The sequence below is a fragment of the Euprymna scolopes genome, chromosome 3, assembly GCF_053919585.1.
Source record: "Euprymna scolopes isolate OS-2025 chromosome 3, ASM5391958v1, whole genome shotgun sequence".
In the NCBI taxonomy this organism is placed as follows: Eukaryota; Metazoa; Mollusca; class Cephalopoda; order Sepiida; family Sepiolidae; genus Euprymna; species Euprymna scolopes.
The window spans coordinates 4,902,149-4,922,823 of NC_136484.1; the positions used below are offsets into that span (position 1 = coordinate 4,902,149).

Genomic DNA, 20,675 nt, shown 5'->3' on the forward strand with positions numbered 1-20,675 from the left:
CTACTGGAGTAGAAGGCTCTTTTGCATCTAGGGATCTCTACTGTGAAGGGGTGGGATTTAGCTGTTTGTTGGGGTATTTACGTTGAGGGGGCACAAGTGCTTGCAGTTCGTCAGAGCATTCACCATTAAAGTACTTGTAGAAAAGGCAGAGGGATGCAACATTTCGTCGATGTGACAGAGGCTGAAGTTTAGCTGACAGTTCAGGACCTATCAGATTGGCGACTCTCTTTTGAACTTTGTCTAGGAGCGAGAGACTAGTGGCAGATGCACCAGCCCAAACATGACAACAATAATCCATACATGGGCGAATGGTGGCCTTATAGAGCTATAGGATACTTTCAGGTGTTAATAGCTTTCTAGCACGGTAGAGAGAACCCACCTTCTTCGCAGCGGTCCTGGCAATGTTCTTCATGTTTCCTGTGAACGTTAGGCGGAGGAGTTTGTGCTTTCATATAGTCTTTGGCCATTGCTATTGGCGGTAGTGAAGGTTTCTTGTAATCATTGAAGAAAACAAGTTTAGTCTTTGCAGCATTGAAGGTGACCATCCATTTTTGTCCGCATTCCACTACGGATCGGAGGGCTTTCTCTCGTGTTTCTGCCATTTCTTTAGATATGTGTTAATTTGTTTTCCTGTCATGTCTGTTATAGAGCGTGGTGTCGTCAGCATATATACCCATCTCGCAGACAATTTTGTCAGGGAGGTCATTTAGGAATAATAGAGGTTCAAGGATAGACCCCTGAGGCACTCCTGCATTTATATCATATTGTTTAGATGTATGACCGTCAAGGGCAACCTGGATTTTTCTCTTATCCAAGAAGGATATAATTATATTATGTATTTTTCCAGTGATGCTGTATGATCTGATTTTCTTAAGACCTTCATGCCATACCCTGTCAAAAGCCTTAGAGATATATCTAGAGCTACCTCTCTACCCTCCCCTGCTTTGTCAAGTGAATGGCATATATGCTCAGAGATTACAGTTAGGATGTCTGCCATGGAACGAGCTTGCCTAAATCCATATTGTTGGTCAGTCAGAAGTTTAGCATCTGTAAGGTGATGGACTAGAGCTTGGTTAATTATGGTCACAAATATTTGGCGGAAAGTGGGAGGAGGCTAATGGGGCGATAATTTACTGGATTATTTCTTTCGCCAGAATTCTTGAAAACTGGCACTACAGAAGCAGTTTTCCAGCAGGCAGGAAACCAAGATTCATTAAGGCATTTGTTGTAAAGTTTGGAGAGGATTGGAGCTACTTCGGCAGCACACTTTTTTTAATAGCACAGCCGGCATGCGATCAGGTCCACATGCTTTTGCAGTGTCAAGCTTTCTTATGATAGCATGCATCTGAGCAGGGGTGATTTTCAGATCGTCTAGTGTGGCGTCTGTCTGCAAAGGAAAGTCAGGGAGGGAGTGGTTAGCAGAGTCCAGTGTGGAGTTGGAGGCAAACTATCTGGCAAACTGAGCAAACAACCTCATGATTGTTAGATAGTGGGGGAATTGTTGACTGCCCATTATTTACTACACTGTTGTAGATTTTCCAGAAGTCTTGGGTTCTCTGATGTATGGAAATTAAAACCTGGCCAACAAGGGTTGAGGTTATGTTGCATGATGAGAAATTATAAGAATGATATTCTGGATGTCTAATCTGAATCTTAAAGACTGGATGACCCTAGAGGAAGATTAAATGTGGACAGAAGACTTTATTTGCATGATCACATGCAAGGAATGATTTAAAGGTGTTCGCTTAGGAGATGAAGAACAGTTGAGATAAGATCAGTTATCAGTGAAAAGTTCAGGAGAACAGGAAAAGAAGTGAAGGAATTGAAAGATTTGTAAATTTGGAAGTAGCTTCAAAAAAGCCATCCAACACCTGCCAGTATCTATAACACATTAAACTCATGTGTTGCGATGGTTTTTGCTGCTTAAGATATCAAATTCCTGATTAGAAAACAAAATTTTTTTTTACTATTAAGTGATGTCGATGCTAGCTGTGCATAACTGTAGTGACAAATAAACTATCAAAAACATGTCCGACTTGGACTCTTAATACTATGCTTTCATTAAAAAAAAAAGAAAAGTATTCTAGTTCTGATAATTGTTACTGGCAAAAGTGATTAATTGGTGCTTATTTAGAATTTTTCTTTTTAAAAAAGAAAACAGAAAAATATTTATGGTGTACGTACTCTCTCGTCACAGGACAAAGATGTCATATTTTAAAGATCATAAATTGATAGTAGTTTTATTAACTAAGAAAAGAATTTTATGACTAAGCAAGTCATGTTTTCATCAGCCATGATGAAATAAGGGGGAGACAATTCAATTCGAAGTATCTAGATCAAAATCAGTACAATTTAATATTAAAATTACTAAAAACCATAAATTTTCATTTCTTAGTTCAAAAAAAACTTTATCAATTTACATGGTTTTTGGAATTTAACATCTTCGATCTGTGGCTAGTATGTACACCAAAAATTTTTTAAATGAATGTAATTCTGAATGAACCGTTTTTTTTTTTTTTCCCCCTCCTCCAAGGTAATGCCAGGTCAACAATCATGCAAGTATACTAAAATTGTTGAAATGTGTTAACCCTACAATTTTGCCCCAGTTTTATGTAAATTAGCAATTTGTGTTCAATTAATTGCACAGAATGAATGTTTAACATGTATTATGCATTAACTTAAAAATTATTCATATTCTACAAAGCAAACCTACATCGTTTCAGTATAGTCGCACATTAATTTTATTTCTTTTTCAACTCTTACAGATTATTTCTCCAAAGCAAAACCAGAAACGTAAGTAAAAAAAAAAAAATTTTTGTTTAAGAGGATTTAAAATTTTATACCATTTACATCTTTTAATCTTATGTATATTCCCATTAACGGCAAATAAAACAATGTCAGTAAATCATGGGCAAACCTAATCTAGATGCAAGAAGTGATCATCGCACGATTCTTATGAAATATATCCAGAGTTTACACACTTGATTAGATTGTGTGAAAAAAGTCAATCGACTTCTCCACATTTCATGCAATCCTTTACTTCCTCTTTTAATATTGTATCCGTGTTTTTATGGCCATCAAACATGTGAGTCTGTAATCTTCCTAAAATGGTTATGCCTTCAGTTGTATAAAACTGAAGATACGCACTTGTTTTCTCCAGGTGGTGAATTTGTCAAGCATTTCAAAAAATTTTCAATCACAAATGAAGTTTCAGCAAAAAAAGATTCTGTTGCTTTTCTTGCTGATGTCTATCAAACACGTATATTAGGATATAGGATGTCTATCAATATTATTGTTGTACTCCCAACACTTCCTTATATTAGGATATAGGATGTCTATCAATATTATTGTTGTACTCCCAACACTTCCTTATATTAGGATATAGGATGTCTATCAATATTATTGCTGTACTCCCAACACTTCCTTATATTAGGATATAGGATGTCTATCAATATTATTGTTGTACTCCCAACACTTCCTTATATTAGGATATAGGATGTCTATCAATATTATTGCTGTACTCCCAACACTTCCTTATATTAGGATATAGGATGTCTATCAATATTATTGTTGTACTCCCAACACTTCCTTATATTAGGATATAGGATGTCTATCAATATTATTGTCGTACTCCAACAATTCCTTATATTAGGATATAGGATGTCTATCAATATTATTGTCGTACTCAACACTTCCTTATATTAGGATATAGGATGTCTCGCTATTTGATGCTCGTTTTGCTGTCGTCGTTTCCTGTCGTCGTTTCCAATTGGCTTGCCGTATACAACTTAGCAATTTCCTTAAATCCTAATCTGTAAAAAGCAATTAACCTTTGATTTAAAGAGTGACAGAATTGCATTCCAATCTTCTAATATTTGAATGAGCCAATTTGATAACAAAGCAAGAACTCGCTTGCCCACTTTGTCTGTTCCTCCTATGAGTAATCTGGTTGTATTTTATTAGATGATTTAGCAAATTTTCACATTTAAAAATATGAAATGTTTCAATTATGCTTTTTTTTTTTTTTTTTTTTTTTTTTTTTTTTTTTTTTTTTTTTTTATGTAGAGGTTCTTCAACGCTTGGAAAGGATTTTGGTAATGGTGAATCTTTGAAAAAGGCACAAAAACCATCACTCTCTCCTCCTCCTCCTCCTCAGGATATTCCATGTGAATCTGTCGCAGATGAAAAGAAGTCTGATAATGACCTTTCCTTGAAAAACTCTCAACAAATATCAACACCGACTCCTGCCTCCTCGGAGAATCATGAAACTGAGCTGGAAAAACTTGTCCACGATGATAACTGCACTGTAGAAAAATCTGCTACTGCTGATATATCCAAGGATTTATCTGCAGTAAATAATTCTCCTCCTAAAACTATAGTACCTGTGTTTCGGACTCCTGTTTCTGCAGTTCCGAAGACAAGAAGAATGCGGCGCTCTATGTCTGACAACACATCCAACATTGAAGTCTCGCCCATGGGAAAGCGTAGACGTAAGACAGAAATGACTCGCACACCTCAATCACCTGAAGAATGGTAGGTTTGTTTTATTTGTTTGTGTATAAAAAAAAAAAAAAAAAGATCCGTGTATTAATATTGCCAAATTAATCTGAAGAATTTAAGAAACTTCTGTTTCCATCTTTGAATCACCTATATAAGCATTTTTACTGAAATGTTTAATTAGTTTTCTGTGTATATTAATTTGCGGTTCAATGTTTGTAGTGTTATTACTGTTATCGCATTCTCATAACAAGATTAGAGCGGAGGAAGTGTCCCCCCCCCCCTTTTTTTTTTTAGTTGTGTGGGATAATTGTCCATACACATTGGACAGAAGATAATGTTTCAGATTGATTAAATTGAGATATTGAAAAGAACCAAGACAAGAATTGTAATCTGAATAATCCTAATAATAAAATACTATTTAAATCCGCAGAGACTCTAATTTGTCTATTGGAGGGCATCACCAAAAGTAAGATTAACAAAAAACTGAGCCTCCTGCAGCCTGGCAGATGTTTCTCTAAGTGAGGGGGGGGGTCAATAATTGACAGAAAACTATTGAGTTCCAGGTGTATGGCACTATCGCTATTCCCCTCCCAAAGTGTTAATAAGTAATTAAGATATTAAAAAAAAAAAAAAAAGTTATGGACAGTTTCAGGTGTGGCAGTAAATTTTGGAATTTTTTAATGATAATTAGACAGTTTGTGGTCAGTCTTGGATTTGCAACAGTTTTGGATTGTTTCCAGTTGGATACAATGGAATGCAAGTTGTGGCTCAGAGCAGATAAAATGAATTAATATTAACTGACGAACAATGCCTCAGCAGACAACTATGTGGGTGTCGACCTTAGCACGTAGAACCTTGATAGTATAACATGCACTACAGATATTTGCGGAAAGTGTTTTCACAATTTTTTATAATTGTGAACCCGTGTGCATTCGCTCTGATGCTGCTCATCAGAGAGAGAACACGACTGCTATTATGATCACGAAAACAGTGTTGGGATTTGCGATTGTAAAGTAGGGTTGTACGTGGTCTGACAGATTGTGGTTTGGAGCAGATTGACATCAGTTGACAAACCTGACCTCGGCAAACAACTGTGTAGACTGTAGAGGATTGATGGTGCCATACATACACTGCAAAATGTGTCGGGTTTTTCTACAAAGTTGGGGTCAGCAATCATTGTTGAGCAAGAAGTATGTGGCATTTTATTTCTATCGAGCTTATTAACAGTGGCATCTAATTTGGGTCACAGGTCTTACAACTTTAAACTGTCCACTACAAAAAAGATGTCTGGTGACATGCTGTTGTGTTGTCCTGTACGAATAAAATTGGTCACAGCTCCAAAACAAATGTTGTGTTATGGGAGCTTGTATAACATGGATGGGGGGGGGGGTAAACCATGTATATATTTGAGTTTCTAATATTGTCTAGTGTATGATTTTTATATACCTAGGTTCATCTATGATTGTCTAGCATTGTGATTGGGTAGAGTTCATTATGTACATTTAAATACGGTTCATGATGGAACAATAATATAAATACCTGTTCAACACAAAGATTGAAAAACATTTATTTGGGGTTTCAACATCTGGCCAGTCAGGAAACATATCTGGTCCATGTTTGGTCTTGTCTTGACAGAAAAACTGTAATGGAAATTCTCCCCAAGAATGACAGAACCTCATTTTACTCAGTTTTATTTTTTTGGCAACTTTTTATTCCAGAGTGTTTTTTACCTTTTGGAAAGTTGCAACATTGATTCTGACTATCAACATGTACGTTTTGTGAATACTTTCAAGAGATTAGATAGGTCTACAAAACTTAATACACTTGGTTTTTTTATCTGTTCAGGTACTCCCTTCTATTAGAAGGATGATTAAAGTGGTCCGATTCTTTCAAGTTCACCAGAATCAGGAAAAGACTTTAAATCGCTTTGGCACTTCTGCAGAACACAAACCGCGCTGGAACAATAGTGTTATGTAGCAATCCATTCTTTATTGTTTTGTATCTTCATCGTTGTTTTCTTTCTCTCTAGTTATGCTAACAGATGGCAGTTCTTTTTCTTTTATTATGACGGCTTCAAATAACCAAAAGTTTTAGACCAATCAGAAAAAAGGTCAATTATTTTTTATTTTTTTAAAAAAGCTTAATTCTATTTTTTTCTTTAAAACTTATCACCTACACGTAGATACATTTTTATTCCCAGTTCACATTTAATAAAAACATCAGAAATATAACGCCACAAACATTTCTGACTCCCCTTTGCTTGGAGCCATCATGATCTATCAACCGTCTCCATCCCTCTCCAGACTCGAACTCTAACTAATTTCCACTAAGTGACGTGAATAGTATATGTCACTAACATAATCGCCTGATGTTTTGCATGTCATAAGTTGTTGACTAAATTGCTATAACACTTTGGGTACAGTTTAATTTTAAAATGCTTCTCTTAACCTATTATAACTGCTAAACTTTTATTTTATTTTGTGCTTATTTTTAAAGGGTTGAACTGCTGAGAAATTCACCTATGATTGAAATGACGAGGAAGAAATTTTCTAAAGAAAAGCTTGAAAATTGTGAGTAATTTTGATGAAGCATGAATTTTTATTTCATACTTTGGAGGTCTTCTTTCAAATAACATCAAACATTATTACAAAAGAAAATCATTTTGAATAAAACAACTTCATCCTGTTTTTGATCAAATGTTGAAAACTCTATTATCTTGATAGTTACATGTCTCTTTACGGCATTAAAATTTATCTTTTCAGCTCCATTGACGTTAAAATTCACAGATGATGATCTTATAGCAGCCAATATCGTTCCCACAAAAGAGACATCTTTCAATCAAGGTGGGTATATTCATAGCTAATGTTTCTACTTTATTTTTAAATGTTACATAAGGGCTGTCCCCTTTTCATGTAAGTATAAAAATAGAGATTTAGTTAAAAATGAAAATGAAATAGAATAGACGAAATTCGAACCTTGTAATTTAGGTTTAGAAATAGATTACAAGAGAGAATTAGAAAATGGAATGTAAAAACAAACCATTGTTTAGCTTAGAGATAAAATAGTTTTAAGAAAAGGAATGCAACTATAGGATAATTTAATAAACATGTTTTTAACATATTGGAAATATAGGTTACTGGAAATATAGGTTAAAATTCCTTTTGTAAACAAAGGAAAATGTATTGGACACACATTTCCAGAACACGTGACAGAAGACGCATGTTTTAACATGTGTATGACGTCATGGAAAATGGGAAGTTCTCAATATAGTTAGAAACTTTAGAGTTAAGCAGAGAGGGTCTGAGGGAGTCTGAGGATGAGAGACGACAGTCTGGAGTCCAGAGATGGAAGTCGAACGTCTGGAAGCGCGACGGTCACCTTTGAAACATAGAATGTAAAACTTTGAATTCCTGACTAAGAAAACCACCACCGGTCGAAGGAGAAATAAACCCATCATGTGTTTTTATAAACGTCATCTTTGTGTTGTAATTCTACCAAAAGGTAAAGTGAAATTATCATTATATGTCTTATATATCCTGTATTTAAAAATGTCTTCACATACACAATGTCTCTACATCTCATATCTACAATGTGAACACTAAGACTGTCTCAACACTGTCTCCTCACTCTAAGAGCTTCTACACTTCTAAGTATGAACATTTTATATATATGAATCTCTTCATAACACGAACACAGAACGCAACATCTCTCTTAATAAGACTCTCTAAGACTCACTTTTAATAAGACTTCCTAACAACGAATAACAATAACAACAAGAATAACAATAATCATAATAATAATGGACTTATATATAACATAAACTGACGATTTGACTTTCTGATTTGTGGAATAGTATTCAAATTCCATGAATGCGTTCTTCCATAACTTCCAAAACTTAATCAAGAATTATTAGTATCACCCCCTTCCTCTCCTGTCCTTATTCCAAACTCTCAGGATTAGAGGTTAAATAATAAACTCCAGAAAGTGAGGACCATTTTGAATGCTTGCCTAGAAATTTTTGAACCTATACTTCTCAAGTGATACTTAGGGAAATTAGAAAATAAAATAGTGTTTGTTTAGAATTACTTAATTCAAATAAACAAAGATACAGAAAAATCTTTGGACATAATTGTCATGGAACAAAGATGTCATATGCATTGATAACTTTTAAATTTTACAATTTTTTTTAGCAATTTAATTTTTAGCAGCTGTTGATGATTTAACCATGGTCCGTAATCACACTGAGTTATTGCCCTTGAATTTTAACACATTCTGAAAACATGGCAACTCCCTGTGCTCCTATTTTAAAATGGATTTTCTTTTAAAAAAACAAAAAACTACTAGATCAATTTACATGATTTTTGGAATATGACATTTTTGTTCTGTGATGGGTACTCTGTTAGGATTATGAACAAGCAACAAACCAAAAGAGTAAATAAAACCAATCAACTCTGATTTATAAAAAAATGAAATATTTAAACTTTTAAATAACATTTACAGATAAACACATTTTTTACTGATATAACACTTGAACGCTAATATTATTATTATTATTATTATTACAACAACACACTGAACTTTAAAATCAGATGCTTATAAATGAAATCAAAAAATTTGAAAATATAATATTTGGATTAGTGAAAAATTATAGAGAAATCTTTGTAATTACCCAAAATTCAAGTTAGTTGATGCTTGGAACGATATCCTAGAAACATTGCCAGAGCTCAAATGAGTCGTTAGCTTATAGGTTAACAACAAAAATTGCAAACAGTATGTTCTCTTATACAGAATTTTCTGATTATTCTAGATTGTTATTAGGTTAGTGTTCTTTCTTTGTAGATTGTTATTAAATTAATTAAAAAGAACATTTATAAATTTAATTTAATTTTTTACTAGCAGGACCCATTAACCGACATTGCCCAGTGGAAGCATGACAGATCCAGAATAGAATCATTAAAGAACCCCCCCCCCCCCCTCAAAAACAAATTAAACTAAGGTTGTTGCAGGTAACCACTGCCATCCCTGGAAATTAGTGGACACTGACAGCTGTGACCTAAACGGAATAATCAGGTTTCTACTGGCAGGCATTTTTTTTTCAAGTGGCATCTAGTGGAAACCTCTGTGATTGTCAGCACTGTTGGTTACTGATTAATGTTGTTTTGGGATGATAATCTGAAGGTCCTTGCTGTTTCTAAAGAAAGCATTTATTAACTCATTAGATTGACCAAAAACAGGGGCAGATAACTTCTCGATGAAAAAAATCTTTCAAGTCAGCCAGCATTTTTCTTGGTATACTGCAAGCAATTTTTTCTAGCACATTTTCTAATCAATAAAATACTCCACAAAAAGTGGCAGTGGTAAAGAAACAAATATTTGTTATATATATATATATATATATATATATATATATATATATAAGTATTTCTGTAGCCAAAAAAATGTATGTTACAATCTACCTGCATAATATTTTTGTGTTCTGACTTATTTGCAAATGTTTAATCAGTTCTAAAAAAAAGTGTTGACATGCGTCACAGCTTTGTAACCTAGGCAGTCTGTCCAGAATATAAAATTAAATGTAATCATCAACAGGAAAAAAAACGTAATATAGCAGCAGTAAAGTCTTGACAATCGCTCGATAATCGAAAATTAAATATTGGTACCTGTAAAAGAAAATAATTTTTTATGGCTGTTTTGGGGTGGGGGTTAGTGGCGTGTCGGTATTTTGTGCATATTTTCATGCTCAAACCAATGCTGTGTTTACATTTTGATAGTGTTCCGTCCGAGCAAGTAAAGAGCAATGTGTTTGATTACAATTTATGTTCCGTGTGTGCAAGGAGAGAGTTAGCAAATGAGTTAAAATGCCAATAATTCCTAAAACATTTTTTTTAGAGCTCACCGTAGCAAAATTGTTAGGGTTGCAATATTTGATGTTTAAATTTTGAGCGATTATCAAGACTTCAGACATTATGTGTAATTTGTTTTTATTTATGCATGTTAATATGCTAAATTATTCAAACTAAGTTGTCTGTATTTATGTAACATTAGGATAATTTTAAGGTTACCAGGTTTTTGTATTTGAGTGATTAATGTTTGTATTTGTTTTTTAGCACTATTGTGCTCCGTAGAGCATTTTTTATCTTTATTTTTTTTTATTTAATTTATTTATTTATTTATATTTTTTTTTTACAGTATCTGTTATTAATTTGTTAGGTGAAAGTATGCAATAGTTGCAAAACAATATCACCTGCTCACATTTGTAATGGGTTTCTAAATAATTTCTGGATTAATTCATTGCGCTTCAGTAAAGCATCTGTTGTTACAAATCTACGATACTTTGGTGCAAAGGGAAATTTTTGCAGTCATTTTATTATATATGCGATAAATTATTTGTTATAACACATATCAATTATTATTTTATTATATAATTAATTAGTTATTTATTTTGTTACTAATTATTACAATATGTATATTTTATGAATGTTGTTTATAAAGTACATATTTCAATATTTAATTCATTTTTATAAAAATGAATAAAATGCTAATTTTTATATAGGATATGATCACGTGACAGTACACGCATCATTTTCTGTATTTTTGGTTCAAGTCTTGTTCTAAATAAGAATCTTTAAAAAAAAAAACAAAAAAAAAATCTGGGGTTCAGGGCTAGGAGCAGCAGTTTCTCCCACTACAACAATACTCAGTTGCTATGTATAGATACAAAGTATTTTTCATAAAAATATTTTTTTTTTTTTATATTTAGTATTTTGTGTTTAAGATTCCATTCCACTGTTGCACTAAGAATTCAGTTATATTCAACATCAATTTTGTTAATTGTTCTATTAAAAAGTTAATGTTAGAAATTTAAATGTAAAACTATAAAAGCTTTTGTCGAATTATAAATGTTCATTTTTACAATTATTAAAAACAGTTATTTTACTTGATTAAATCACTAACCCTGACTTTTATTTCAATTACGTTATTTCAGATTTTAACAAAATATTTTTCCTTTCTAGATTTCAATTTAGATGCTCAAACCCTTCCTGAAGAAATTTCCCAACCTGAAACTGAATTAAGTGATAAAAATGTATCCATAACTGAATCTGTCCTTGAAAAAGTTGCAGAAGTTTTGCCTCCATCAGAATCATCTGTTGCTTTACCATCGGATCCTGAACCGCCAGTCGTTGCTAAAACTGAAGATAAAAAGGATGAAAAACCAACCAATTCTCAGTCCACCATTATTGAACATGATGTGGCCTATTTTAGGAACCTTGTAAAATCTGAAACGGACTCTCTCAACTCCCTATCTGATGAATTTGAAAGTATTATTCCCAGCGTTAGTGAGGAAGGTAAGATCAATTTTAAAAAACTTTAACCTCTTTCATTATTGCATGCGATTCTTGAAACTAAGTTTATTTGCCAAAAATGCTCGATTCATGGATAACTTCTCATTTTCTATGAGTCCCAATAACCTTTTTTTAGCAATGTTACTGCCATTGTACTCTTTTATAAACCAGAATCGCAATTTCTGCTTTTGATTTGAATTCAGAAAAAGCTATAAGCAAACATGGTTTTTCGTAAAATTGCTAGAGTTTACGTCTATTTTTCCGCCATTTGGTTGATTTTTTTTTTTTTTTTTTTTTTTTTTTTTTTCCTTCTTTGCTTAATCTTCCTATTTTCTGTCTCTCCTTCAGTTATTTAGTTTGCCTAGTATTTCAAAACAATTCAAGATAAAGCAACTGGCCCTGATGGCATTCCAATTATAGCTTCAATCAGAATTAGCTTCCATACTCACAAAGCTGTTTAAGCGTTGTTTTAAGGAGAATTGCTTCCCAAAACCCTGGAAAATCTCATCAGTATGCCCTGTATTTAAGAATTCAGGTGATCGGTCATCTTCCTCTCGGTATAGACAAATAAGTCTCCTGTGCATCATGAGTAAGTTGCGTGAATTTGTTAAATAGAGAAGTAGTATAGCATTTCAGCAAAAATAATCTTAATGACGTAATATGGTTTCCATTCTGCTAGATCTACAGCAGATGTGCTTACTGTTATATCTTATAGGATTAGCGAATCCCTCGACAGAGGCTTCCTTTCTTGGGTAGTAGCTCTTGACATATGAAAGGCCTTTGATAGGGTATGGCATAAAGGTCTACTTCTCTAAAAGGTCCGACTCGTGTCATATCTTCAACCTTCATAGTTTGACATGACTCGTTCAATTCTCCCTTTGGCAACGCTTTCAATATTCAACGCGACTTTTAATTTTCCAGGTTCAACGCGAATCATTTAAAACTTCCCACTTTCATCATAGCTGCATTGACTTTATATTTAAAGCCGAAATACCTTCTAATAGAAAAAAATCTGGACTGGATTCTTGGCAGCATTCGAACATTCTTAGCTCCGACCTGTTCAGCCCGGTTCTCCAGAACTCGGTTGCCAACATCATGATTGCCGGCCTTATATGCCCTCATTGATATGCAAATTAAGACGCAATCGAACCTGATCAATTGTCGCCTTTTCGTGTCCTAGCTGTCAGGTTTTGAGTTCTAAGCATTGCACATGCCACCTTTGACAGCCTGCCTTCGTTACTAACAGTCACAACTTCACAAGATTTTCAGCTATGGTATAGCTGGAAATGTCTTAATTATTAAATCATTTCTGTGATAGGCTCATAAGAGTAATAAGTAGTGGTTGATCAGCAGAACTAAGAAACTCACAGTATTAATTCGAGAGCCCCTCAGGGGTCCGGCCCAACTCTCTTCCTGATCTACATTAATGATCTTCCAAATCACATCCTTACATCATTCGTAGACATTTATGCTGACGACACTACCATCTATGGCAGCACATCAAAGACCATAAATGACAAAGTTTTCTCTGATTCTCTCTTCTGATCTTAAGCACATGGTACAATGGGGAAAGAAGTGGCTGGTTACTTTTAATGCATCTAAAACCAAGCTTCTATCTTTACATCAACATGCTTATCTCCATCTGGCATCAATTGAAATGAATGCCTCTCGTCTTGGGGCTTCATGTTTTGACAAGCTTCTGGGCTTGGCCTTTGTTACTGATCTGAAATTGAACACGTACATCAAATCTGTTGCCAAGGTCACTGGAAAAATGGTGGGATCCTTCTATCCATCTAGTAGATATCACTACTGATGCAATTCTCTACCTATATAAGAGCCAGGTATGCCCAAGGATGGAGTACTGTTGCTACATCTGAGCAGGAGCTGCTAGAAAAATTTTATCCTGCCTTGATAGAGTTCAAAATAGTCTTTGTAGCCTCCTAGGTGCCCTTTTCACTTCCCTGCAACCTCTTTCCCACAGAAGAGACGTTACGAGCCTGTCTCTGCTTTATCGTTATTTTCATGGCAAGTGCTCGTCTGAGCTCCAATCTATGGTCCTACCTTGCCAAACTTTCACGAGAAACACTGGTCTAGCTGAAAACCCTATCAATAATTTCCCCCACTCTTTATCTGTGCCTAAACCTAAACATTCCATGAACAAAGTTTCTTTGTTAGAACTGCACGCCTGTGGAACTCTCTTCCATTTGCCTGCTTTCCAGCTGACTATAATATGGTCGTCTTCAAGTCCAACATAAACAAGTAATCAAATTTACCAAATTTTTACTACTACGATATTGTCCCATTGACTACTGTACACTCTGACTCTTATCCTTGAGTGGCCTCTTGGCCTTGATAAGCAGTAATGCTTATTTAAAAAAAAAAATTAAAATTTTGGTTTACTGCCTCAAAAATCTAGAACAATGCAAAAATGGATTGGGAAATTAATCTAGATTTTAGCTTTGTGATTATCTTTAGATGACAGAAATTCCTCATTGGAATAAATTAAACCATGAAAAGCATCTTTTCTCCAAATTACCAAAATGAAAGTGGTTTTGTTGCCTTTCTGTAAAAAAAAAAAAAAAAAAAAAAAAAAAAAGCTACAGCTTGATTAATTGCTGTCCAGCACATGGATAGATTTTTTCTTATGTGTCCGAGATGAAAATCTCTTTTAATTATGTGGTTGAAGCCTTAAATCTATTAGAAAGTAATTTGCAGCATATTTGTGTCGAGTTGTGTGATCCCCCAACAGGTGCTCCATCACACTCTCGTTGGCATATCGTAATTTTTTACTTGAAAGATAATGAAAGGTAGTTATAGTATAGCAGCTGTAAAGATGTTTTGTTTTCTGTTTGTGGTTGGTGTTAAAACAAAAGTAAGACAATCACTGTGGAATTTGGTTGACTTTTTATAGCGAGTATATCTAGATTAACTGCAATCTTTGAAAATATAGTGAAAAGTCCGTTCAGTACTCGAGAAGCAGCAATTTTCTGGCTTTGCCATGTCAATTTCCTTTCCTCCAACTTTCTGTTCAACTTTTTGTTCCTCTTTCTCTCCTGGATGTTTGTATAAATTCTGTGCGTGATACGTAACTGTTTATAAAATAAAATTTTTTATTCTAGTTGAAGGGCAAATCCGGACAGTTATTGGTCAAACCAATCTGTTAATTTCCAAACGATTCCGTCAATTTATTGGCTTGATTGACAACTGTGAATACAACACTGGTGAAAAGGAAACGACATGCGATGATCTTCAAGGCTTCTGGGACATGGTAGACTTTCAGGTAAAGATTTTTTTTTACTCAGGATTTTGCAACTATTTGAAAACTGTCAGAATTGAGTTTAATTTGTGCATGCTAAAGTAACATTAACCTCTTGATGAGTTAGGGTTATTAAAAATTTATTTCTCTCTTGTGTGTGTGCATGTGTGTGGTGTCTTTTTAGTGAATTGCATTATCTTAATGCTGGGAATAATTTTTCCCTTCCCTACGTAGTGTACCCAAATGGGGAGGGACATATGCAATTTATTTCTTGGTTGTTTTTTTTTTTTTAAACATACGAACAAGTGTTACTTTGTTATACAACTAATCAGCACAGCTGAACCAGACGAGAATTGAACCCTGGGGTCCCAAGTCAAGCACTCTGCCACTGGGCTAAATGAGTTTTATAGCCTTGAATATTTAATTTTAGTGAAATTTAAAGGTTAATTCCCAGTGACCAAGAGGGAAAATACTAGCCCGCAAAGCCAAAGCTTGAATCTCTTGACCAGCAGTAATAACTTCTTGCCCTGATGATTACATAAGCATAAAACACTAGTGTGTTTGTATAAAAAAAATTCATATTAAAAAAATGTAATTCTAAAAGTTATGCCACCTATTTATTCTGCCCGAATGGATCAGAGGCGGATTGAAAGTTGAATTATGGTAACTGAACTTATGCATTCATAACCTGAAAGTTTCATCTGTTGTAGATGTTGATTTTATGAGACTCTAAGAAAGTAACCAGTCATGAACGTGCATCAGAACCAAATGCATCATTGAATTCCTCCATGTAGAAAAATTGAACCACTGTTGGGCGTTTATGAAACCGGTGCAAGTTATGTCAACAGTTAGGAGATGGATTTATTGATTTGTAGCAACAGATGTGAGTGACAGAGCGCGTTCCGGATGCCGATGCATAGCTACTACTCTAGAAAACACTGCACCTTAACCAGCTCATCAGCGCTGATCAGCAAATAATAGTGAATGAAATGCATGTAGAGTTGTAAGTGAGTGTCGTCATCCTTAGGATTCAGCAAAGTGTGTTAGGTGGTTTCCATGAATGCTTACACAGGATAAAACTGATGGGATGTTAGTTGGGACTTGTTAAATTGATATGAAGCCAAGTTCTTGACCCACATCATCAATGGTGACGAGATGTCATCACTATGACCTGGAGTTCAAACGGTAATCAATGAAATGTCACTATTCTTGCTCCCCAGCAAAGAAAATTCTGGAGCACAAAAGGTTGCTTGTTTTAATGGTACCACTCTTATCTTCATAGCTCTTTAACTTTTCAAGTTAAATAGTAATGCTTCCTAGATTTTTAACAAGCATAATGTGTGTAATATATATCATTACTGATTTTTAATTCCAAGATGGGTGTTTAAGTAAATGTGATACTGGAATGCTGGATCTTCTATGGAATTCCCTTTTTTTTTTCTTTTTCTAAGCTAAAAATTTCTATTTTTCTGAAGAGTATATGCATGAAAAGAGTTTATATTGACATAATTGATTGTTTCTGCATAACAAAACAGATCTAAAAAAAAAAAATGTGCTAAAGTTTTGAAATGCTGAAAGAATTGTTTGGTAAGAAAAATAAATATTTGGAACTTGGAATGTAGCTATACTGCTATTAATTTTTATAAATATCAATGTGTTATAAATTTAAGATGCATCTGCAAGGATAAAAATATGAATCGTTGTATTTGAAAAAATAAAAATAAGGATGGGATTTACTTAGATTATTTGATTCGAATCTTGTAGATCTTTGAAAAAGTTATTCTTTCACAGCAAAAATCTTGCATGTGTCCACAACTAAAATTTCTCTCCAGCTGGAAGTCGGCTTCTCATCTACACACAAGTACAGTGAAAGCCCGTTTTTGCATATAACATATTGGAAACAGGTCCATTGGTTGTGTGGGTGTATAGAGGTGATTTCTTTTGATATTGCTGATCTCCATTTCACATGGCCAAATCTGGATACATGTAGGATTGTTTCCTTTTCAAATGTTTAAAATAGGATGTCATTGCAGCTAAGTTGATGTCTAAATAATAAAAAAAAAATAAACAGAATTCCAGAGAGTGAATGATACCAACACCAAAATGATGAACAGTGGTTATAGTGTTGGAATTCCCCACCTCAATTTGTGGAAAGGGAGTCTAGTATGAATTTTGTGATACTTGTAAGTGTTGGGTTCACAAAAAAATGCAGTAGAATTATTCATAGGTTGAGAGACAACTAAAAAACCAGCCAATCACGTTGAGATGTTTCAAAATCACTTATTGCGTTTCATTACAGGACCTCGCCTGATCGAAAAAAAGTCAAATATCCACCCTCCATTGAACTACTTTCCTACCTCCACTATTTTATAAAATCAAAAGTAAAACCCTTAAACTTTTTGGTCATGTCAAACGATCAACCACTGGCCTGGTGAAGTTATGCTTTGAGGGTATGTTAGAAGGCAAGAGAGGCGGAAGAAAGCCAAGGAGAAAGTGGAGAGAAAATGTTTTTGATTGGACATCTCTCTACAGTTGGGCGTCCATCAACCAACTTGCCCGGGATTAGAAGGAATGGCGAAAAATAAGTCATGGGTTCGCAATCTGCATCAAGCAGAAGATGTGACTCTTGATGAGAAAAGATAACCAGTTTATGTACAAGAAGTGTAAGACAATGGAGATGGCTTAGAACTCTGGACAAATTATATTTGGACATCAAAAAACTATGGGGGATGTTTCAGTTTTACATCGTTGGTATCCTTCAAGCACAGTGTGGACCAGGTGTTTGTGATTGCAAGAGTTGGGAATAAAATCAGAACTTTTGCCTTTACTTCTGTTGTCCAATATTGGGTATATGTACGGACGTGATAATGCATGGCCATTAAGGGTTAAGGACACGCGTTGCATGAAGAGAAATGATATTGGAATAATATGTGTATAATGTAAATCTTATCAGAACTTAGTTCTGATGACTTGAAGAAGTTGCACCAAATGTGTAGTTTCTGTTTTTGTCTATTTTTATTACTTGTTGGAAATCAAATCTATTCTTTGCATAGGATTATTGATTTATGCTAATGTGAAACCATTATTTCTTGTTATCATATGGATAACGCACAGTCATTCGCAGCTGTGTCATCGTCTATGACTTATCTATATCAAGTTTTGTTTTGTTTTTGTTTTCTTTTTTTTGTTACACTGACATTGATATTAAAAGCCCACATTTTCTATTTTAAATTATTAAAACTTACTTAATCAGTCATGAGTATGCAAGTGACTTCATAAAGGTTAATTAATTTGCATATTCCTTTGAAAAACAAACTTTAATTATCATTTTTTGTTTTCTTCGATTGATTTCAGTTATCACACTCAGTTCTATTTATGCATATTTTCTACATTCTGCATGATTGTGTAGCATTTAGGATGAAAAAGTTCTAACACCTGCATATGTGTGGTCATGTCTGTCTGTATGGAGAATGGTCTCTACCAAACTCTATTTTTGGTCTACACTTGAAACTTGATATATAGGGGATTTTAACCTGTGGAACAATTTCAATTTGGTTATTAGCCTGTAAAAATAGCTGCTAAGGGGTCAAATGAAAGAAAAATTGATTAAATTGGTAAGAGTAAGAAAGCTGTACCATGTCTACACATTCAGAAATATAGTTATAGGGTAAAGTTGCTTAATTTTTACCATTTTCTTATCCATTTGTCCAGTTTGAACAGTAACGGGTTAGGCTGGAATGCTAAATGTTTTGGCTTCTATTCTAGTAGATGCCACTGAAGTTTATCTTTTGAAATAACTCTATTGGGTACGATTATTCAATAGAGAATTGGTTCTATAATAATAACTCTAAAATCTGCATCAATTAAAATATATTAAGCGTATTTTATGACCAAGTAATGATGGGCAGTCTGCTAGTGTATAGTTACATTTACTTATTACTTGAAAAAGAATGGTTGTCAGTCATTGCAAAAACAAAAGTGATTTTGAAGCCTTTAAACTGTCTCTAGAAAACAATTTCTTGGCAACTCGAATATTATGGTTCAATTGTACTGCTAATACAAAAATCTGTTTTTATAAAGGAAAAACAATTGAAATAAGCGTTTCCTTTGGGTTTCCTTTTTGTTTGTTTTTTTCTGAAGAGGCAATAACAAAAATGTGTGTAATGAAAAAAACAATGCTTGATTTATATTTTTTTATCATAGTTTTGAAGTGAATTATTTTCAACGTTGTTTCGATAGTGTATAAAATTCAGTAATTATAAACAAATTTAATTTCAAATTCTGTTTGACCATGAATTTCCATAGACAATATCTTTCTGTGAATTTTATAAAGAACTATTTTTATTTTTAAGGTTGAAGACGTGAAAACTAAGTTTGCTGATTTAAGTAAATCCCGAACCAACAATTGGCAACCATTGGAAACTAAACCACTTCCTGTTAAGAAACCTGTTAAAAAGTTGGTCAAAAAGGTGAACAAGGTAAGACTGGATTTAAATTTTATTAAATACAATTAAATGCAACTGTGATTATTTTGGTTTCGTTACAATTTTTAATGTTGCTGAATTGGAAATAAATATTGAGTAGATTTTCACAAATCTAATTTCACTCTCAATATTTATTGGTTTCTGAAATCTGTGGCAGAGATTCATGAAAGTTTCAAATATTTTCAAGGTGACGATTTACACTAAAAATTTTGTACTTAAACTCACCCCCTCCCCACCATCACCATCACCAGTATATAGTTTTTAAAATCGCCTAAAAACAAAAATTGACAGTGTGACAATCTTGATAAAATGTCTCATCTGTGGTTCAAATCTAATGGTCAGCTGAACTATTTGAATTATTTTTAAATATTTGTGTGAAGTTTGAATTTTCTTAATTTATTCTCCAGTATTTTTGCTTTTTATTTGCATACAATTGGAAATAATTGAATGTTTGAAAAGACGTCAATTTTAGAATGAACCCCCTCATCATTCTCAGCAAAATATGAAAGCACAGAATAAAAGATCCCCAATCATTTGATGGTGTTAGTTTTGTCGGGTTAGTCACTGAAAACTGACACCCATGCACACATGCTATATGTATACTTTTTTTTTTCTGTTCAATGAAGTAGTAGAACAAAATGTTGCTGATTAGATTACCAAATGATCTCTTGTTAGTGTTTGAACTGAGAAAGTGAGTTTGCAAAGCCAGTAAAGAAAAAATACAATCAAGTTAATTTTTGCTGGCTATATCACCTGTTGCAATATTTTGAGATTAATGGGGTATGATCCCACACAGTCGGAGGATTCTATTTATAAACGATGCTGCTAAGAACTGACGAATCAAATCAATTCACGTTCTGCTACCAACCAATCAGAAACCAGAATTGCTTCATAAATATTAAACCTTTTCTGGAGCAATTTCACATGTTCTTTCCCGGGTTTCGACACGGTAAGAATATTTTGTTCTGTGGAACTGTCTACTACAAACAAGTTACCTCCCAGGACTTGTGTATAACAGCGAACCATCTGAAACTGTTCTGAAACTCAAAATGGCTTACATTCCTAGATCACCCCTTTTATATATGCGAACGG

The 20,675-nt window shown here is 33.9% G+C and overlaps 1 protein-coding gene across 3 annotated transcripts in view; it reads left to right on the forward strand.

Moving 5' to 3' along the window:
• Nucleotides 1-20,675, forward strand: part of LOC145252839 (uncharacterized) — a 77,689-nt gene that overhangs the window by 26,631 nt on the left and 30,383 nt on the right. For all 3 annotated transcript variants that reach the window (XM_080112825.1, XM_080112834.1, XM_080112842.1), the window contains exons 6-12: nucleotides 2,766-2,793; nucleotides 4,066-4,533; nucleotides 6,997-7,070; nucleotides 7,263-7,343; nucleotides 11,514-11,846; nucleotides 14,963-15,123; nucleotides 19,452-19,577. In XM_080112825.1, the coding sequence (XP_079968951.1) occupies nucleotides 2,766-2,793; nucleotides 4,066-4,533; nucleotides 6,997-7,070; nucleotides 7,263-7,343; nucleotides 11,514-11,846; nucleotides 14,963-15,123; nucleotides 19,452-19,577 (1,271 nt within the window). The remainder of the gene's footprint in view (nucleotides 1-2,765; nucleotides 2,794-4,065; nucleotides 4,534-6,996; nucleotides 7,071-7,262; nucleotides 7,344-11,513; nucleotides 11,847-14,962; nucleotides 15,124-19,451; nucleotides 19,578-20,675) is intronic.